A 19628-nucleotide genomic window follows, 5' to 3' on the forward strand; every position below is an offset into this window, starting at 1 on the left:
GCTGACTGCACAAACGTCCTCTGAGATGTGCTTGAATGAAATTGCGAAACAGTGATGTCAATACACAGATAATACAATAATCCTTTATTTATCCCACATAGCTATATTTTACTTTGGGAAAATAGAAAAATAGACTAAATGCTGTGAGTTTAATGAGAGAGAAAACTGATACCACTGATATCTGTGCAGTTAAGCTAACATGAAGCTATTAGCTGGAGCCAACAGTGGTTAGCTTAGCTGAGCACAAATAAGAATCAAGGGGAAACAGCTAGCATGCCTTAGCCTAGTAGTGCTTAACTACGATCACATAATTTGTGGGATTTGTGTATTTGTTTCCTGATAAAAAAAAAAACTAGATGTGTTAATCTAATAAAAAACATCTACTTGTGCTAATATAAGCTGACTAAGCTAGCTGCGTAGCTAACAACTACACAATCTCTTTCGAGAACATTAAAAAAAAGAGAAAATAGACTGAATGTAAATGTTTTTTGTTAAATATTTTGCTGCGAGTTTAACGAGAGAGAAAACTGACACCACTGGTATCCATGCAGTTAAGCTAACGTGAAGCTAACAGCTGGAGCCAACAGTGGCTAGCTTAGCTTGGCACAAAGGTAAGAATCAAGAGGAAACAGCTAGCATGCCTTAGCCTAATAGTGCTTGATCTGTGTATTTGTTTCCTGATTAAACAAACTAGACGTGTTAATCTAAAAAATTTTTACTTGTGCTAAGATAAGCTGACTAAGCTAGCTGTGTAGCTAACAACTACACAATCTCTTTTGAGAACATGAGATGATGATAGCCATCTTCCGGGGGGGTGGGGGTGGGAGTGGGGGGGCAACTAAAGTTTTATGGTAGTTGTACTCGTGTTAAATTACTTCAACTTCACTACGGTTTAGTGGCAAGCAGTGGTGGTTTCTAAATTGGAGTGACCAAGCAATAGACTGCCACACTATTTGGCTAATTGTCAGTCATGGTCGCTGTTGTAGCACGTTTTACGGGCTACCGCTGGTCTGCCACTTTCAGGCACTTTCAGTATGGCTTCAAACCGCCCTAATCCTTCTGATATCTAGGCTGCTTTCTTTGATTTGCATACTCTGCAATCTGATTAGGTTCCTGGGGAGGCTTATATTAATAAACTCACACTTAACCTGATTTCTTCTGGTGTCTGGGGCAACACATTAGCTATCAATCAAGACATCCTTGTGAAATGCAGGAGCACTGATCATGCCTTACGAGGAGGAGGAAGCAAGTCAGAAACACCTAATTAGGTTAATTGGTAATTTTAGCGCTTTGAAAGAGATGAGGTAAACTTCAAAACAAGAGAGCAATGTTATTTAAGTTGTGAGTTACGCACATGGTCCTTTATTTATCTAAAAGTCACAATAACACGCCTACCCCTTCATTCACACCAATGGTAAGCACTGGGAGCAACTTGGGCTAAAGGACACAGTATGTAGTTCATTTACTAGAGATGGAACCATGCTAAGACATCATGGATAATCCTATAATTAAAACAAAAATTATCATTCTATGCAGGTTTCCAGTCAGCGGCCCTTATCTAGGCTTGAGCAAAAACCTCTGTGACGACATGCAATGAGACGCATTAAGTCTGTCGCATTAATAATGCGCATTTCTATTTCCTCATGTAGTCAATTGTTGGACACGTGTGGCAGCTTAGTCAATTCTGAGAAGAGGAGGAGAAATCCTCGTACGTCTATTACGGGTACAAGATAGAAAGTTTTTGTCAATGAGCCTCTGCACAGACACGTGACTTTTCCATTGCGGTTGATGAAATAAGCGAGAAAATATTACAATGCAGGGAATTGGAATGAAAAGCAGCGAAACAAGGCTGCAGACGTGAGAAATAAAGAAAGTGTTGAGCATCATTTTAAAGTTTCCAAAAAGGAGCACTCTCTTTTTTATATGTAACTGGGCTTCTAACATTTAAGAAAGCTCCACAGAGTGAATGTAGTGGTTAATATTGCTCCTCCATTAGCCTCCCATAGTCCTGAAAGATCTTTCGTAAATGTTTCTCTACGTTATTCACAGTCCTGCCGGTTGTCTGGTTGGCTGCAGCATTAGCTGTATTATTAGAAGTTATTATTAGAAAACAGTTAATGCACAGCAGTTCTTACCAATAAAAGTTGATGACCCGATCGGAATTTAAGCACCTTGCTGCATACATTTGCATAATAAAATGTGTTTTCGCCCACTTTGCTTTTTCAGGTCACACAAAGTAAATAAGAAGCACAAACAGAGCCCTTGGCTGGAGACTCAATCAGCAATATAATAGCTGACAGTATCGTCTTATTATAGGCTTAATGGTTTGGTTGGAGCCCGCCAGACAAATAATACCCACTGTGGTAATTGCTTCGCAGGCTCATGCAGCTGAGTAAATTGAAACAATCAAAATAAAAATCAAACAACCTGAATGGGAGCAGTGGTGCATATAGACCTGCTAATTTATGTCTGTGCAAAAGTAACAAGAAGATGGCTGCTAGTGAACGTAAAACTGTATGTATGATTTGACAGCGAGAGTCCTTAAACAATAGATCATACACATTTATAGGAAAGTTTGACATTTACAACAGATCAGTCTTCCAGTTTAGCCTCACCTTAGCATCTGAAGCAACTGCCAAAAACCGAGACTGTAAAGTGTGATGGCTGTACCATTCAATAGCAATAAAAGATTGATGGGATCCCTGTGATTTTATGAGTGATGTTTGAGTCATATGTATAGCCTGTATAAAAACAGGCAGCACCTCAGCACCATCAATAGCATTTTATAGTTCTCGTTTGGTGAAGGTGTTAACTGACTGCCGTCGAGAGGATTTGGACCGTTCCTCTGCTAGCATTAGCAGATGTCTTTTCAGATGCATTGCAGTAGTGCTTTTGTATTTCAGGACTGACATGTAGTGAAGTATTTCCACACACTTGACCTGCTGCTAGTTTGCTGCAACGACCCACTGGGCTCCTTGCCTGTTTTCTCGGAGGCGTCGTTGTTGTTATTGTCACGTGATCAGTGACTAGTCAACATGGTACAGCGGTGAAGTCGGCGAACTAGTCTGATACCATGCAGCCCAAGGAGGATATTGTGTTCGTCACTTTGGTTGTTGCTTGTTTAGTCCGTACAACTCATGCCCCCCATCAGCCGACTGGTTCCTTTCTGTGTGGAGTTTGCATGTTCTCCCTGTGTCTGCGTGGGTTCTCTCCAGGTACTCCATCTTCCTCCCACCGTCCAAAGACATGCTGGTTAGGTTCATTGGTGATTCTAAATTGGCCATAGGTGTGAGTGTGAATGGTTGTCTGTCTCTCTGTGTTAGCTACAGTGGCCCTGAAGGTCAAAACACATTTTAAAACATGGACATTTTAAAAAAACACAACGACATTACAGAAAACACAACGACATGTCAGATTACGGAAAGGGTAGGGACAAGACTTTGTGTTCCTGATTGGACAGAACCCGACATGTCCCTTGGAAACCCTGACAGCACAGTTTAAGGCATTAGGACTGAGGAGACGGGGGAACTAGGTCCTCATCGTATGTCCCCTTGGCCTCTTTAAGTAATGTCAATGCCCTTCCGCAAGACGCGCAGAAATTTGGCAACGACTCCTACTTCTTTCCACAATGTGGACAGTACATGTTGTCTTCTTTCAAAGCACATCACAGTGTCTACACTTACACGTAGCTGACCATTCACAAATTTCTTGACTGGCAGCGAAACAACCAATCACATCAGTTCTGTCCAATCAGAAACAAGAAGTGTTGTCCCTGCCCTTTCCATAATCTGAAATGTCGTTGTGTTTTGTGGAATGTCATTGTGTTTTGACCGTAGACACCACACTGAGCTTCAAAACCACTCTTCATGAAACTTATGGTTGACTTCACAGAGGGTTTGTGCATCTTTATATACAGTCAATGGTGCAAATTCCCCTATAAGTGACCTAAAGTAACACAGTTGACGCAATGTTTAATTATTTAATGTTTTTGTGATGTTGCACTCTGAACCTTGCAGTAGACTTGTCTTCTGCATGCTGGCACCAAACCCACTGAAGTCTCGCAGCTGTTCACACAACTTCTCTGATGTGGTGTTGCGTAATGTCATTTGTGAAGTGAAAGGCTGTTGGTGGTTTACCCTGATTGGTGGCAAGGCAAATAAAAAACTTGATAGTTGGGTTCTTCTCTGCAAAAACCTGAAATGTGGTTATTGACCGCTTCCTTTCTTCGCTGCATAAACGTTCGCTTCATTTAAAAAGCGCTTGCCAACAAATCAAGAAAGCAGCTGCACTTTCACGGACGCTTGCCTTTTTTCAGAGGCTCGGGGTGCTGCTGTTCTCAGAATTATTCTAAGAAAATTACCATCGCTGCACAGAAGAAAAAAAAAAAGAAGAAAAAATTATGAGATGCCATAAATCATTCAGCTCCACCGCAGTGATTTGTGAGAAAAAGCTGTGTTTAATTCGCAATCCATAAAACTTGCAGTACATTAAGCAGACATTACAGACAGTCCGATGCAAGAACTTTAGTGCGTCGTGTCCAATTCAAACCCACTTATTACTACTCTGACCTTACAGTAACCTGAAACATACACTCTCAGTCTTAAATTACATATAATTACACGTCAGGTACAAAATAGAGGCTTTTAAAAAAGTTAATAAAATATAGTCTAGCCATATATTTCTCAAATAAAGTCTCAGACACGTCCTTCATATGCTATCACTTAATTTTGGTGCGTTGTTAAACGGTTAAATGACAAAAACATGAAAGGTGAAGACAGATATGGTGACAGGAAAACCAACCAAGCAACCAAAAAGTTAAACAAGTGGAAATTAAAGGGAAATAAAAAGAAGATTTAATGTGAATGCTTCCTCCTCCCTGCGGCATAAATAATACAGGAATGGTGATTTTGACTGATGACTGTGAATTAAATATACATGAAATTTGCAGCAGGGTCATCAACACTGGTGATTCACTGACGGCTGCTTTATTACAGTTTATGTGAACTGTTCTCATCACATCCTCGTTGCTGCAGAAAATGAATCACTGAACTCCAAATGAGAGAAAAATGCGTCAAAGAAAAAAAAGAAAAAAGAAACAAGAGATTTGCTTTTCTATCCGGTCGTGATAATGTCGGCATTTTATTCTCACTTTAGTAAAAATTCGAATCCAACCTCAGTGGAATAAAATATTTACATACTCACTTCTCACACACCCACACACTGGAGCAGCAGAGGAGGAAATGTAAAACTTGTTTTTTTATTGCTTTGAGAAGCTACTGCATTTTTTCATTGTTTTTAATATCCACTTGCTGTTCTCTGGTGTCGCCGTTACTTCTTCTGCAAAACACATCTGATCAAAACCCACAGGAGAGGCTCATTGTGTTGGGAAGAGGTTTTTTTACGGAAGCCCAGAACGGCCATGTTTGCTATTATTTTATTTTATAATTTTACAGATTTAAAATGTCCGTAATATATGTTTGAAAACTGGAGACAGTGTTGACAAGCAACAGTAGAAATACTGTCTCTCTGAAATCAGGATTTCTTCTTCTTCTTCATCCTCTTCTTTTGGCTTGATTGGCAACTGTCAAACCAGTTTTCAGGTATATTACCGCCACCTACTGGACCAGTGTGTCTTTACAGTGAAGTGTCTCATTGCAGTCTTTCTTTCGTTTACATCTTCTTCCCTGTAAGATCACATGCAGCGGTGCATTCACTGCTCCCTAACCTGGCACAATAATCTAAAAATTATCCCGTACTTGAGTTTTACGCCATCATTTTGAAATCTTGTAGTGTGCGCACATTTGAGATTAGAGAGCAGAAAATCTGTGGGGATTCTCCTTGATTTCTGCTCATTTATAAATCGATATGAGAGGAAAACACAAATGATTAATGATTCTTCAGACAACGAGGTAAATTAAAATGAGAAAACGAGCCCTGTCAGAACGTGAAATAATGAACTTTTAAATGTCATTAAACGTGGCTGTTCTTGGCTTCCGTAGGTTTCACGGCTCTGTCTCATTACATATTTCACCTATTGTGCATCCATAAACGTCTCCAGCAGTTTGTGGTGGTTACAGTTTGCAGTTTAATCATCTGAAAAAATAAAAATAAAAATAAAAATAAAAATAATAATAATAAATCTTGTCTTTTTTTTTCATTTTTGGTAAAATGCAATTGTTCCAAATTAGCATGTATGCTCTGGTCATGTTGCAAAAATGTGGAAACATTTCTCACAAAGAAAGTGCATCGATAATATATTAAAATAAAACTAATAATAAATGATAAAAGCAAATGATTTATGGTCTCAGCCCATTTACAGTGCGGTGTTAGTACGTTCTGCAGTGTTTTAGAACAATTTTAGACGTCTTAGCCCGTTAGCTGCAAACTGCGTTCATCCCGTCACACCGTGATTTCAGGGCAACTTTCAAACCTTTCAAATAAACGTTGGTTTTATATAAAACGGACTAAAAAACATGCACCAAATCAGCCTCCACTTTCCAACTCAAACATATACCATGTTGTAACAACTTGTGGGGGGAGGGGTGGGACAAATCTGATTACAGCAGTATTTCTTTTTCCCTCAGTAATTCCACTCTGCATAGATTTAGTTTAAGACACACACAGGTAAGAACTTATAACAGTACTACGAAGGGGGGAGAGAAGATGTACTTTGCTTCGAGCGACGCCTCCTGCTGGATGCCTCTGTGGGTGCCGTGTGGAGAGAGGTCCTAGTGTTCAGCAGTCAATCTTCTGGGCTGTCACAGAGGCACTTAGTATGGAAGAAAAACACAACGAAATTTGTTATAACTTTCTATATATTTGTATATAACTCCATATTTAAATGCACACGATATATTTCCATGTTTATTCCATATATTAAACTCTTATATATTGTATATACTGTTATCATATTTGCCCATTTTTATAGCCTTACATACTGTCTACTACTGTATATGCCATGTATTTTTCATGTCCTTGTATACTGCATTTGCACCCACTACATGCTTCATTTTCTGCATAAAAACGACGCAAACAATCAAGTAGTCGAAGAGAACCCAATCGAACAAATGAAACAGAAATATTATACTTGTGCATTTATTTATTTAAGCAAATAAGTCATTTGTACATATCCGTGATGTGCAAAAGTAAGTGAATCCCTGTTTTCAGTATCAGCTGTGACCGGCAACTAAATGTTTCCGGTAACTGCTGATCTGTCATCTATAGCGACTTGGGAATTTTCTGTTGGATTAAGGTGAGGACTTTGACTTTTTATTCTTCTTTACCCATCCTTTTGTAGAACGACTTGTGCGTTTAGGGTCTTAACATTCAGTTTGCGGACAGTTCGCGGACAGATGTCCTGACATTTTGGAGTGATCTTTGTTGGTCGACCACTCGTGCGGAGGGTAACAGTTGTCTTAAATCTCCTCCATTTGTTCACAAATTTGTCCGACTGCGGATTTAAGGATTAAATACTCGTTTGAGATGGTTTTGAAACCTGTTCCAGATTGATGAACAGTGACACCTGTTTTTCTGAGGTCCTCAGAAAGCTCCATGCCATCATTCACTTGAATAAACACTGGATTTTTGAATCTCATTAATCTGGCCTTGAAATGAACTTGTAATCCTCGAGGTTCAATTACTTTGCGTCGCGAGTATAATATTTCAGTTTCATTTGTTTGATTGGGTTCTCTTTGTCTACTTTCAGGACTTCTGTGCAAATCCACTGATGGCTTAAGTCATTTTTTTTTTACAAACCATGTTTAGATTGTCATTATTTCTTTGTTTTTCAGAGGAGGTTTTCTAATTCTGTTCGTAACAGCCTCAACATTGAGGATAATATCTCTTAAAAGTAAAACAACTCAACGATCGACTGGTCTGTGCCTACCCAGGGAGGTGGTGCTGTATCGCGTCCGCTGCACAGTGGCGTATCCGGGCTTGTCTGACAGCAGGACGCGGTGTGCCGGAGGGAGCGCGACTTCCCCGTTCCTCTGCAGGGACGCACACCTGCGAAAAGTCAGATCCAGCTTTGTCTGGATGTTGCTGGAGCTGTGAGCACGCTTGATGTCCACAGGGTCCTGACTCCCGGCTTTTCCGTTGACGAAGTGCACTCTGCGGGTGTCATTGTTCTTTCTCTCGTCTAGAGCTGCTGCAGTTAACGTCCCATTGGAGAGGGACAGTTTGGCTAGATCTGTGCCGGCTAGCTTTCCCAGTTGCCCATGTCCATTCATGCGCCTCTCTTGACCCCTGTTTGGTGACCTAGGAATGTCTTTCTTTATAAAACCAGACTTGAAAAAAGACAAGAGGCTTTCTTGACTCCGACCTTCTTGTCCTGTCTGGCTGTTTCTGTCTTCAGGTTGAATGACCATCTGGAACAAGTCTTTTTGTGCCCTGGACGGCAACCCTGTCTGGACCTTGGATCTTCTCAGTGTAGAGTCTCTGCTTGGGGGTGCGCTGTGGCTGATTTGCCCTCCTAAAATTGCCCCTCTCATCAGCTGAAACTCCAGAGTTCGGCCTTGTTCCGGCCTACCTCTCTTAGAGGATCTCTGCTTCAGGGACTCATCATCTTTGCCTTTGACATTGTTGCCGTTGGCAACAGCATGACTGATGTTTCTCTCCAAACAAGATCTGCTCTGGCCCTCTGGCATTTTCGGGGAGTAACAATTGTCGCAGCTGAGTCTTTCTGCACAGCTAAGGCTGCTGCCACTGGGTGAACTGCACTCCTGTCCTACCTCAAAGACTCGTCCCTGGGCGTTCCTTAGTGGCGGAGTGGCCACCAGTGTGATGATAGGGTCTTTGGTACATCGTGGCCGGCGTCCGGACTCCAGATACTCCACCAGCTCTCCAGACTGGGTCTGGGCTGAGTGCTTCATGCGGTCTTTGGGCCCAAAGGACCACCGCAGCGGGAGAACTTTGTTCAGAGTTTCCTTGGGCCTAGTTGGTGACCTCATGCTTACACTCCTGCCTTGTGTCCCTCGAACAAACTGGCGACTTTCAGATCCATCTAGAGGAATAAACAGGATACATTAGCTGTTTCTAAAAAAAAATGTACTTACTTGGGTGTTAAAAGTGGCCGAATGAGGACAGCAAAAGGAATATTTGCATATAAGCAATGAGCCGCATCTTGTAAGCTTAGCGTAGCTTAGCATAAAGTCTGGAAACTGGGGTAATGGCTGGTCTGGCTAATTCTGCAAAACAGCCTTTAAAAAAACACTGCACATAAACTCTCATATGGCGCGGTGGTATTTGTATGTTTTAGAGTTGTAGTTCTGATCTAACGCTCACCAAAGCTAATAGCATTGTAAAAAATATATTCTAGCACTGCATTTGTGAAAAGCAGTGGCCATTTATTTCATATACAAGAAATACTCCATAGAATACGTACTTGTTTCTACAGCTTTATGAGGTTCATCTCCAAACACTGGCAACTCTGGAGACTCTGGGGCACGTGTGGGCTCCAAAGGTCCAGCGATGGGTCCACCTGACACCACACTGCCCCTCTTACTGCCCCCTGTGAGTCGCACCAGCCAGTGGTCAGAGGTGGATGAACTGGTGGAACCTACGAGAAAAAAAAAAAAAGAAGTGGACGAGAAAATGTGTCATCAACATCACAACATGCACGCCAACACAGTGAGAGAGAAGAAGCAATCCTGGATCCACACTGCAAAATTAAATCACAGGTCACAAGGTATTATCAGTATTTCCATCTGACTGTGAAAGCTCCTATTATGCCAGAACCGTGAAGAAGAACGCCTCCATGACTGCGGGAAATGTCAAAGAGGTCAAAGGTCGTCATTTATTAGCCATTAGCTGCAGTGAAAATGCAGTGATTTTTCCCGAAAATACATTTTCACAAGGACAAACTGCAGATAATGCCGTGAGGTGTAATGATACTCCCACATCCCCGTCATTATTTCCACATCAAAGGGTGTGAACATGACCTCGATGCAAAGAGGTTCCATTTTAGAAACGGACTAACCAGTGACAGAGGAGCTGGCCGACCAGGGGGGGATAGTGTTTCTTCTCTGGTAGAAGAGGATGTAGGCTCCACGTGTGCACACCTCCGCCTCTGGAACTGGCTCAGTGCTGCTGTCATCGTAACTGTACCACTGGCCGTCAACAGAGTTCCTGCAGAAGGCTACAAATTCCAAAAGAGTGAGGAGACATATATCAAGAAAGTGATTGCACACATCCCGAAAACATTACCTGACATTTCTTAGCAGTTATTCAGACCTGTGTAATGTCCACCGTGCATTCCTCCATGGTGGTTGCACACGGCGTACAGGTCGTACAGGAAGTCGGGGGGAGCCAGGTCTGGCCGCCTGGGCTGCTTCCAGCCTGGCGGAGGAGGCGGGGGCTGGTGGGCGCCGTGGCTGCGGTGCACCATGTGCGGCGCCATGTCCAGGCCCGCCAGGGGGAAGTGCACGAACGTGGTGAGCTTGTTCCTGCGCTCGCCCACCTGCCTGAAGCGCTTCAGGTGCAGGATGAGGATGTCCGGCAGCGTCCACAGGCTCATCTTCACCATGCCCTGCTGCAGCTGCTTGCAGTGGGGACACTTCCAGGCGTCGTCTGGGGCTAGCTGGAGGAAGATAACAACACCTTCCTGTAAAATCATAATCTGTAACTGCTGATCTGTGCCCCTTTTTGAAACTGTTGCCATAGTTAGAGCCTTTTATTTTTCAGCTTTACCCACTTCCCTTGGATCACCTTCCTGAATAGTGGGAAGTGATTAAAAGTTTTATCCAGAAGGGACATTTATTTAAACCCTCGCTGAAGATTTTCACATGCTTCTGATGAACATCAGTTTTAATGTCAGATGCATCATCACTGACTCACAGATGAGATTTACAGAACTGTGCTAATGGTTGAGGCGCTATAGATGTGTAGATTTGATCATTCTGCAGGTTCAGGCCCAACACTTCCAGCATCCTCACTTTGCATTTGATAAACCTTGGCAACATTTGTTATATTTTGTGAATGCAGAAAACTGCTGGACTCCACTGCTGTAAAAAAAAAACAAAAAAAAACAAACAAAAAAAACCCAAGTGGAACATATATGAAAATTATAATATTATATATTCTTGTTGTAAAGCAAAGATGACAGCTTACATGCTTTGCGAGAAAAGCTAACACAGACACTTTGAAATACGTTGAAACGTTGGTTATTTGGCTCCTTTAGAGCAACACTTAATGGAATGGGCCGAGCACCAATTGAAGGCAGGTGCCTCCTTTATGGCTGCAGCTCCACCATGTGGTAACACAAGGTAATGTCATTACAAAACAGAGACGACTGTTGTTGAGTTTCACCCCTCATCCGAGTGGCGTTTTTGACTCTAAAGGTTTAAAGAGAGAGTAAAAGAAGCCGCCTACGTAAACCGGAAAGGTGGAATGAGACACCACAGTCTTAACATCTGTCCCCAAGAAGTTCCAGCTACATTTACACTTCGAGTCTGGAGTTTCTGGTCATTAATGGGTTGCTAGAGAAACACCAAAAGAGAGGACACCACCCAAGTTAATCTAAACAACTTCCTCTAATTGCAGGTGACTGTCATGTGAGTTTAAGGCAGCAATCACTGAGAGATGCTCCAAATAAAAACTTACACTGATCAGCCACAACATTAAAACCACTGACAGGTGAAGTGAATAACATTTACCATCTTGTGACAATTCAGTGTTCTGCTGGGAAACTTTTGGACCTGGCATTCATTGGTGTGGATGTTACTTAGACATGTAGCACCCACCTAGACCAGACCAGGCACCCTCACCCCATAGCAATGACACTCCTTGATGGCAGCAGCCATCCCCAGCAGGATGCAGCCTGACATCCTGCGTGTGTGTGGGGTGATCCACAAAGGCCCCTCCCCTCAACCCATTGGACCCAAAGGCCCCCCACTAACAACATCCTGTTGCCAGGCACCACAGGACACCCTCAGAAGGCCCATGTCCATTCTCTGATGAGTCACAACTGTTTTGGAGGCAACAAGTGAGATCTACACAATATTAGCAAGGTGGTCATAATGTTATGCCTGATCAGTGTATAACTTTCCATGGGTCATTTGAAATTGAAGAGGATGGCTGGTCCAGTTGCCTTTGTTTTAGCTTTATTTTACTGAAAGACTACACTGTGGAGAACTATTAAATGCGATTGACGGTGCTGACTTGCTGCCTGTTTTTATACAGACTATATACACTATATTACCAAAAGTATTCGCTCACCCATTCAAATGATCAGAATCAGGTGTTCTAATCACTTGGCCTGGCCCCAGGTGTATAAATTCAAGCACTCAGGCATGCAGACTGTGAAACAAGACATTTGTGAAAGAATGGGCCGCTCTCAGGAGCTCAGTGAATTCCAGCGTGGAACTGTCATAGGATGCCACTTGTGCAACAAATCCAGTCGTGAAATTTCCTCGCTCCTAAATATTCCACAGTCAACTGTCAGCTCTATTATAACAAAATGGAAGCGTTTGGGAAAAACAGCAACTCAGCCACGAAGTGGTAGGCCACGTAAAGTGACGGAGAGGGGTCAGCGGATGCTGAAGCGCATAGTGCAAAGAGGTCGCCGACTTTCTGCACAGTCAATTGCTACAGAGCTACAAACTTCATGTGACCTTCAGATTAGCCCAAGTACAGTACGCAGAGAGCTTCATGGAATGGGTTTCCATGGCCGAGCAGCTGCAGCCAAGCCACACATCACCAAGTGCAATGCAAGGCGTCGGATGCAATGGTGTAAAGCACGCCGCCACTGGCCTCTAGAGCAGTGGAGACGCGTTCTCTGGAGTGATGAATCACGCTTTACCATCTGGCAATCTGATGGACGAGTCTGGGTTTGGAGGTTGCCAGGAGAACGGTACATTTCAGATTGCATTGTGCCAACTGTGAAATTTGGTGGAGGAGGAATTATGGTATGGGGTTGTTTTTCAGGAGCTGGGCTTGGCCCCTTAGTTCCAGTGAAAGGAACATTGAATGCTTCAGGATACCAAAACATTTTGGACAATTCCATGCTCCCAACCTTGTGGGAACAGTTTGGAGCGGGCCCCTTCCTCTTCCAACATGACTGTGCACCAGTGCACAAAGCAAGGTCCATAAAGACGTGGATGACAGAGTCTGGTGTGGATGAACTTGACTGGCCTGCACAGAGTCCTGACCTGAACCCGATAGAACACCTTTGGGATGAATTAGAGCGGAGACTGAGAGCCAGGCCTTCTCGACCAACATCAGTGTGTGACCTCACCAATGCGCTTTTGGAAGAATGGTCAAAAATTCCTATAAACACTCTCCTCAACCTTGTGGACAGTCTTCCCAGAAGAGTTGAAGCTGTAATAGCTGCAAAAGGTGGACCGACATCATATTGAATTCTATGAGTTAGGAATGGGATGGCACTTCAGTTCATAGAATGAGTAAAGGCAGGTGAGCGAATACTTTTGGTAATATAGTGTATATCTGCAGCACACAGTATGCAGCCCCATGAGCTGTCCGTTCTCAGCATATGTGTTCAGGTCAAGCATATAAATTTCTTCTTTATTTATTAAAGACTTATTAAACCGTAGCCTCAACGTAAGCTACGGGTCAGTACCTGTTCCTCTTTGGTGTAGAGCTGGAAGCACTCATCCAAGGTGCAGCTGTACTGCTGGACGTGCTGCTGCTGCTGATTCCTCACGCTCTCGGCGTCCTTCACCACCTCCTCCTGAATGTTACCAAAGAGGCTGCGGCCCAGAACAGAAATGGTTTATATAAAACGATCAAGACTGATACAGAAAAAGAGAAAAGTAATTAAGCAATAATGTACTGACCAGTCTTTAATCCTGTGTTCCCACTCGATGATCAGCTTCACGTGTGGAGGTCCTCCTGAGCCGCAGAGTTTCAGAACTCTAAAAGACGTTAAATAAGACACATTGACTCTTCTTCTCTTGTCCAACATTACCTCCTTTTACTTCCTCTTTCCAATGATTGTTGCAATTTTTAAGCTAGGACACATTTATAGTTGATTTGCTGCACCTCCAGACAAAAAAAAAAGTCTAAATACATGTGTGTTGGAGTTTTTTAGCCACTAGGTGTCATAGTTGCAGAGATTAATAGAGCCTGAGGGTGTTGATGCATCTGCTAAAACAGAGAGAGAGAATAATAGTCTGTTCTTTTTTATATTATAAGCCACTATACTTACTTTTTTAACTAACAGCATAAGAAGGCTTACAGAACAAAATAATCATTACCTACTTAACAGTTTTTTTACAGTCTCAGGAAAAAGATGTTTTATTAGTTGATGTTGAATTCAGGATATTTTGCTAAACCGCAATCACCGCCAAGAAAGAACTTTCACTGAGAGTCACTGTTTACTGGTTTGCTTAACGATAAGCCCAAGAAACAAAGTTAAACTTAAACCTTGAATGTCAAACATGGAATCTATCCTAGCTGTCATCGGGCGAAAGGCGGGGTACACCCTGGACAGATCTCCAGTCAATGTCAGAGCTAACACAGAAAGACAGACAACCATTCACACTCACACCTACGGACAATCTAGAATCACCAGTGAACCTAACCAGCATGTGTTTGGACGGTGGAAGGAAGCTGGAGTACCTGGAGGGAACCCACGGAGACACAGGGAGAACATGCAAACTCCACACAGAAAGGAACCAGTCTTCCCATGGATTATGTCTCAATTTAAGAAGAAATCTAAGAATCTACAACCATGCTAGCAGAAGAATCTGCACTGTTAATTATGCTAATTAATCAGACAGCTGTAGAGACTTTCCCAACTTTTAGTGGCGCTAAAGTAAAAGTCACCACATTCTGCAGGATTCATCCTCTGGGGAACATGAATGCATGAACAACATGTCTCAGCAATCCATAGCAGTGATAGTAGTTGAGATATTTCAGTCCGGAGCAACTGGACAGACCAAACATTAGCATTAACAGATCCGAGCTAGCATGACTTAAAAAGCTGCTGACGAGACACAAAGAAGGGATAACGTCAGCACGTTCTCTGATTTAATAAAGATATGTGCCTGACATTACACATAAACAGTTTACAGAGGCTGACGGAGGTGAACAAAGTAGACTTAAAGACTGGGACTGTGCATTCCTGCACCGTTTGATGTGGGTTGACTTGGGGACAGAGCATATTTCTGAATCATTACAGTTCAAACACTATCATTACACAAGTTTCTAGGATACAGCGTGCTGCGCATTTGCATTTCAAAAGATTTCAAAAGCATGTGCCCCCATCAGCACCATTCAGCAAATGAATGAACTGTTCTTAGCAGCGACACAAATGGAAGCCCTTTTCACGACTTTGCCAAATGCCTCTTTGAAACAGCAATTCACTTCTGCAACTGAAAGACGTCAGACATGCATTTGTGAAGGAGGACAAAATAACTGCATGGTTTAGCCGTTGCTGTAAAAATCAAGCCAGACAATTACAAATAGTGGCTTCAGAATATTTCCAGTCAATCGTCAAAGAACGCCCGGCTTAACTTTAAGTCACACGTAGCGTATAGCGTATAATATTTTTATGTCAAATTGTCTTCAGTAACAGGGTACATGCCTTTTCTCAACACTTCACAGAATTGAATTAGAGTCAGTTTAAATTACTTTAAAACATTACATCAAATTTGAATGACGTGGGAGCATTTGGTCATTTAATACCAGTAATACCAGGAACTAAAAACACATCTAGAATAATCTAATAATCCTTAAATCTATTAATTTGGGCTGTTTGTTATTCGTGCTGGCTGCCACTGTCAGGTTTCTGCAAAGATGTTCTGTTCGGTTCAAACCTGGATGTTTTGTCTGAGCTATTTAATCAGGTCTCTGCACTAGAGAGCATTTTTTTTTCAACGTTCTTCTGTATTTTGCTGCATTTGTTCGCACAGCATGATGCTGCCACCACCGTACTTTACAGTGTGCATGGCAGACAACTGTTTTCATCATGCTCTCAAAGCACTTTCTAAAGGATCTCTACATCTACTGTAAATATGAAATAGAAACATAATGTACACACATTAATATGAAAGGACAAAGATTGTGTCTGTCTCACTTCCTTGTGAAGGTTTGTGTTAAGGACTTGTAGAGTTTCTTATGCCTAAGAATCAAAGGACACTCTTTTCAGGACAATAAAGTCCACATTTTAGTCAGAGAAGACAGAGGGTTTTGACAGAGGAGTAAAGAAAGACATCCATGTCAAATTGGAAAACCTCTCTCTGAATAGGGGACAGTGGACTGAGACATAATCTGCCATCAATCTACAACACAGTCTGAACATCTGAACCCAAGAAGTTTACAACTTGAAAGCAAAATTGGATGAAAACGGTTTCATCCAATTAAAGGTTAAGTATCTGGTTGTTAGCGGACTCAAGTAATGGGAGTTTCTGATGGGCAACACCTACAAAAGTTTGTTGTAACTCTATAAGTCCGGTTGCACTCGTTTCAGCTTTTTTTTTACTGCTATGCAACTGTGAGCCAACTGGAAGCACAAATAACAGCCCAGGATTAATTAAATTTTAATTAATTGAAAGATATAAAGTGCGTGCTAAACTCTGGAGGGAGAAATATCAGTTAACACATCTGGCACAGAACAGCAGGTCTAGTCTGAACGTGTTTGGAGACCATAATTTCACCATGTGTGGGATCTCAGTGCTCCATCAGCACTAACTTCAAGGAAAGTATTGTACTATCTTACAAGGAAGCTATAACTAAATACAATGTGTAAAAATTGAAAATAACCTCCTAGTATTCCATTGGTTGCAATCTACAAAGTCACCACTAGAGGGCCGCTAAATCTAACACTGGTCCTTTAATGTTTCATGTATGTCTGACCCCCTCACCTGTCCACAGCAGGGTGATAGAGTGGGCGTCCATCCTGAGGTGACAGGTAGCTGTAAAATGCCGATCCTCCCACAACACGGATGTTGAATAGCACTCTGGTATTCTGAAAAAGACATTAAAGAACAGGGTGTAAAGAAACGGACAACATCTGGATTCATTAGCCTGGCAGAATATAAGTCACGCGACAATAACAACATGGACGCCTCGGAGAAGACAGGTGAGGGGCCCAGTGGGTGGTTGCAGCAAACTATCAGCGATTCATCAAGTGTTTGGAAATACTTCACTAAAGATGAAGCCCATTCTACCGTGACATGCAGAATATGTCAGTCAGTCCTGAAATACAACAAATGCACTACTGCATTACACACTGATATGAAAAGGCATCCACTAACGCTAGCAGAGGAACGGTCAAACTTCACCAAACGTCCTGTGGTAACAGAGAGATGGAGGCTGCAAATCAGCAACATACTGGTGAATTTCATTGTCGAAGTTATTAGACCTTTAGCTGTTATACACACAGAGAAGGCTTCGTTTTTTAAGTCCGGCTACACTATCCTATCTAACAACACACTGTGGAGATTTATGCAGCCTACGCATATCTGCAGTGTTTATGTTCAGTTCTGTTGTATTCTATTAGTTAACATTACATGTTTTTTGTCCTTGATGTCAGTGAATGCACCACGCGAGAGATGGAAGTTACAGTAGAGTTGAGAGTTTGCCGAGCAAGAGCCGCATATATAGAAGCGGCTTCAATAATCTTTCAGAAAAGCGTCTGTAACTTGCTTTGTGTGAGAAGCTACAATATGTATTCAGGTCAAGAATACAGATTTCATTGTTGGGAAGCATTACTTTCTACTGCGTCATCTGCTACGAGTCAACTTCAACTCGACTTTCACCACATAATAGTCGACTTTAAAAAATCAGAAGTACCCCAGACCAACTTTCTGCTGCATAAATTCTGCTGACTTGCTTCCAGGCAAGTTTTTCATAACCAGGCTATAATCAACAACACTACAAACCTTTAAGATTTTGCATGTGAGACCTACCGCACTTGCATACTTAAAAGTTTTGGATCACAGCTGTCTTTAGTTCAGACTCGATAACATCCGTACTTTACTACAAGTCATGAAACATCCAACATGGTTTTGCTGACATAACTCAGGATATTAAAAAAGCAGCAGCAGCAGCAGCAGCAGCAGCAGCAGCAGCCTTTCTGATGAGTTCTACTGTGATGAGGAACAATGTCTGATCAGTTGGAAGATCATAAAAATGTGGACAGAACTGGTTTTATTGACCTCATACTTTTGTGCAAAATAAGTTAATCCGTACTGATTTTATTTTAATTTATTCAGTTTGGTTAAAATAGAGGATGTGCAGCTTTCTATGCTTCAAAAACAAAGTTGTTCAGATGCTATATACATCTGTATAAGTAATTTTACTGACTAGACACAGTGGGAGATCCATTTCCCCATCGCACAACCTGTAAAGACTGATTGGACTCCAGCAACTGCTTTTATTATCATAAGAAAAAAAAATGATGGGGGACTGGCTTTCTGTAGCATAATTATTTGAGGGAATTACCCACAAACGCTCTCACATTTATTGCTCCTGTGATGAAACACAGCAACGACAGATTGTCTTTGGTTTTTATATTCATATGTCTCCATGGTTTGCAGAATAATGACCCCATTAATGGGGCCTCCAGATATACTGTACCATCTTTAACACTTTATGATAAACATCAGGGTTGTTAAGTTCTGATATTTCTGATGCTGATACATACAGATTGGAGTCCTGTTTGTCCAGTCATACTGAAATAGCCCTCAAGTGGATGTTCAGAACTGTTTAGAAATGCTGGCTTGGACAACAGCGGCCATTTTTCTTTAGGTCTTAGGTCTTAGGCCTTTAGGCTTTAGGCCGAACCTTGCACCTTGTTCAGACTGAATCCACATGTAGCACCTTAACTTGGGGTCCCGCAAACTTAAAGTAAGAGTTGCCAGTAGAAATATTAATAAAAGCCAGAATAAATATAGTACTTTCATATTCTCCACACCTGGATTGGAAAGCTGAGAAGCGAAATGAAATAACAAATATGCTACTAATATCTCTGTCATCTTCTGAAACGCAAATATATTACTCTGAGATCTGCTTAGATCTTACAGTTGCTCCAGGAATGAAGGAGCGCTTTGCAAAAATGAAACTGATTTCCTCTTGTTCTTGTGTGAGGTAGAATATAGCTGCTGGCTGAGCTCAAACACAAATATTAACTTTTGGAGCACAGTTCATGCTGCAAGAACCCAGTGGAATGCACAACTCGTCTGAATTATTGTCTCACATATTCAATATGCAGTTCTATTTAAATATTGCAAGTACATATGCAGAACTATATCATGTCTTTGGACACGGTGCAGGCATCAGGATTCCCTGAGGTGCTCAGGTGCTTTTAAAGAGAATGTACGAACTATTCTGTGTGTGTTTGTTTTCAATCTGTTGCACTGAAAATGAAATTGTGCATGACCAGAATAAAGCCAAAATGAGTTTCATTTTCATTGCAGACGTTTTGTCAGGCTTACTGCAGTGAAAGGCTTGTGTGTACATGTGGAGACCATCCAACTCCAGCTTCTCGTTTCAAGAAAGAGGTCGAAGTACCTTTACAGATACATAAGATACATGCATTTGCACATATTTCAAAAAGTCTACAGACTGTAGACCTAAGCATTCGATAGCTGAGGTTAAAATACCCAATAATGCTAAAGAAAGGCAAGTGGTTTCTTGAAGACGTTTCCTTCGATTAGCTTCTTCAGTTT

At 41.9% G+C, this 19628-nt stretch overlaps 1 protein-coding gene across 1 annotated transcript in view; it reads right to left on the reverse strand.

The window, feature by feature from the left end:
- Positions 1 to 4359: 4359 nt before the first annotated feature.
- Positions 4360 to 19628, reverse strand: part of usp43b (ubiquitin specific peptidase 43b) — a 68957-nt gene continuing 53688 nt past the window's right edge. The window contains exons 9-16 of the mRNA XM_084570314.1: positions 16821 to 16924; positions 13791 to 13868; positions 13574 to 13703; positions 10231 to 10576; positions 9977 to 10135; positions 9383 to 9556; positions 7886 to 9001; positions 4360 to 6769 (exon numbers count right to left, since the gene is read on the reverse strand). Of these exons, the coding sequence (XP_084426440.1) occupies positions 6759 to 6769; positions 7886 to 9001; positions 9383 to 9556; positions 9977 to 10135; positions 10231 to 10576; positions 13574 to 13703; positions 13791 to 13868; positions 16821 to 16924 (2118 nt within the window). The 3' untranslated portion in view covers positions 4360 to 6758. The remainder of the gene's footprint in view (positions 6770 to 7885; positions 9002 to 9382; positions 9557 to 9976; positions 10136 to 10230; positions 10577 to 13573; positions 13704 to 13790; positions 13869 to 16820; positions 16925 to 19628) is intronic.

Source organism: Chelon labrosus (genome assembly GCF_963514085.1).
Source record: "Chelon labrosus genome assembly, chromosome: 21".
NCBI lineage: Eukaryota > Metazoa > Chordata > Actinopteri > Mugiliformes > Mugilidae > Chelon > Chelon labrosus.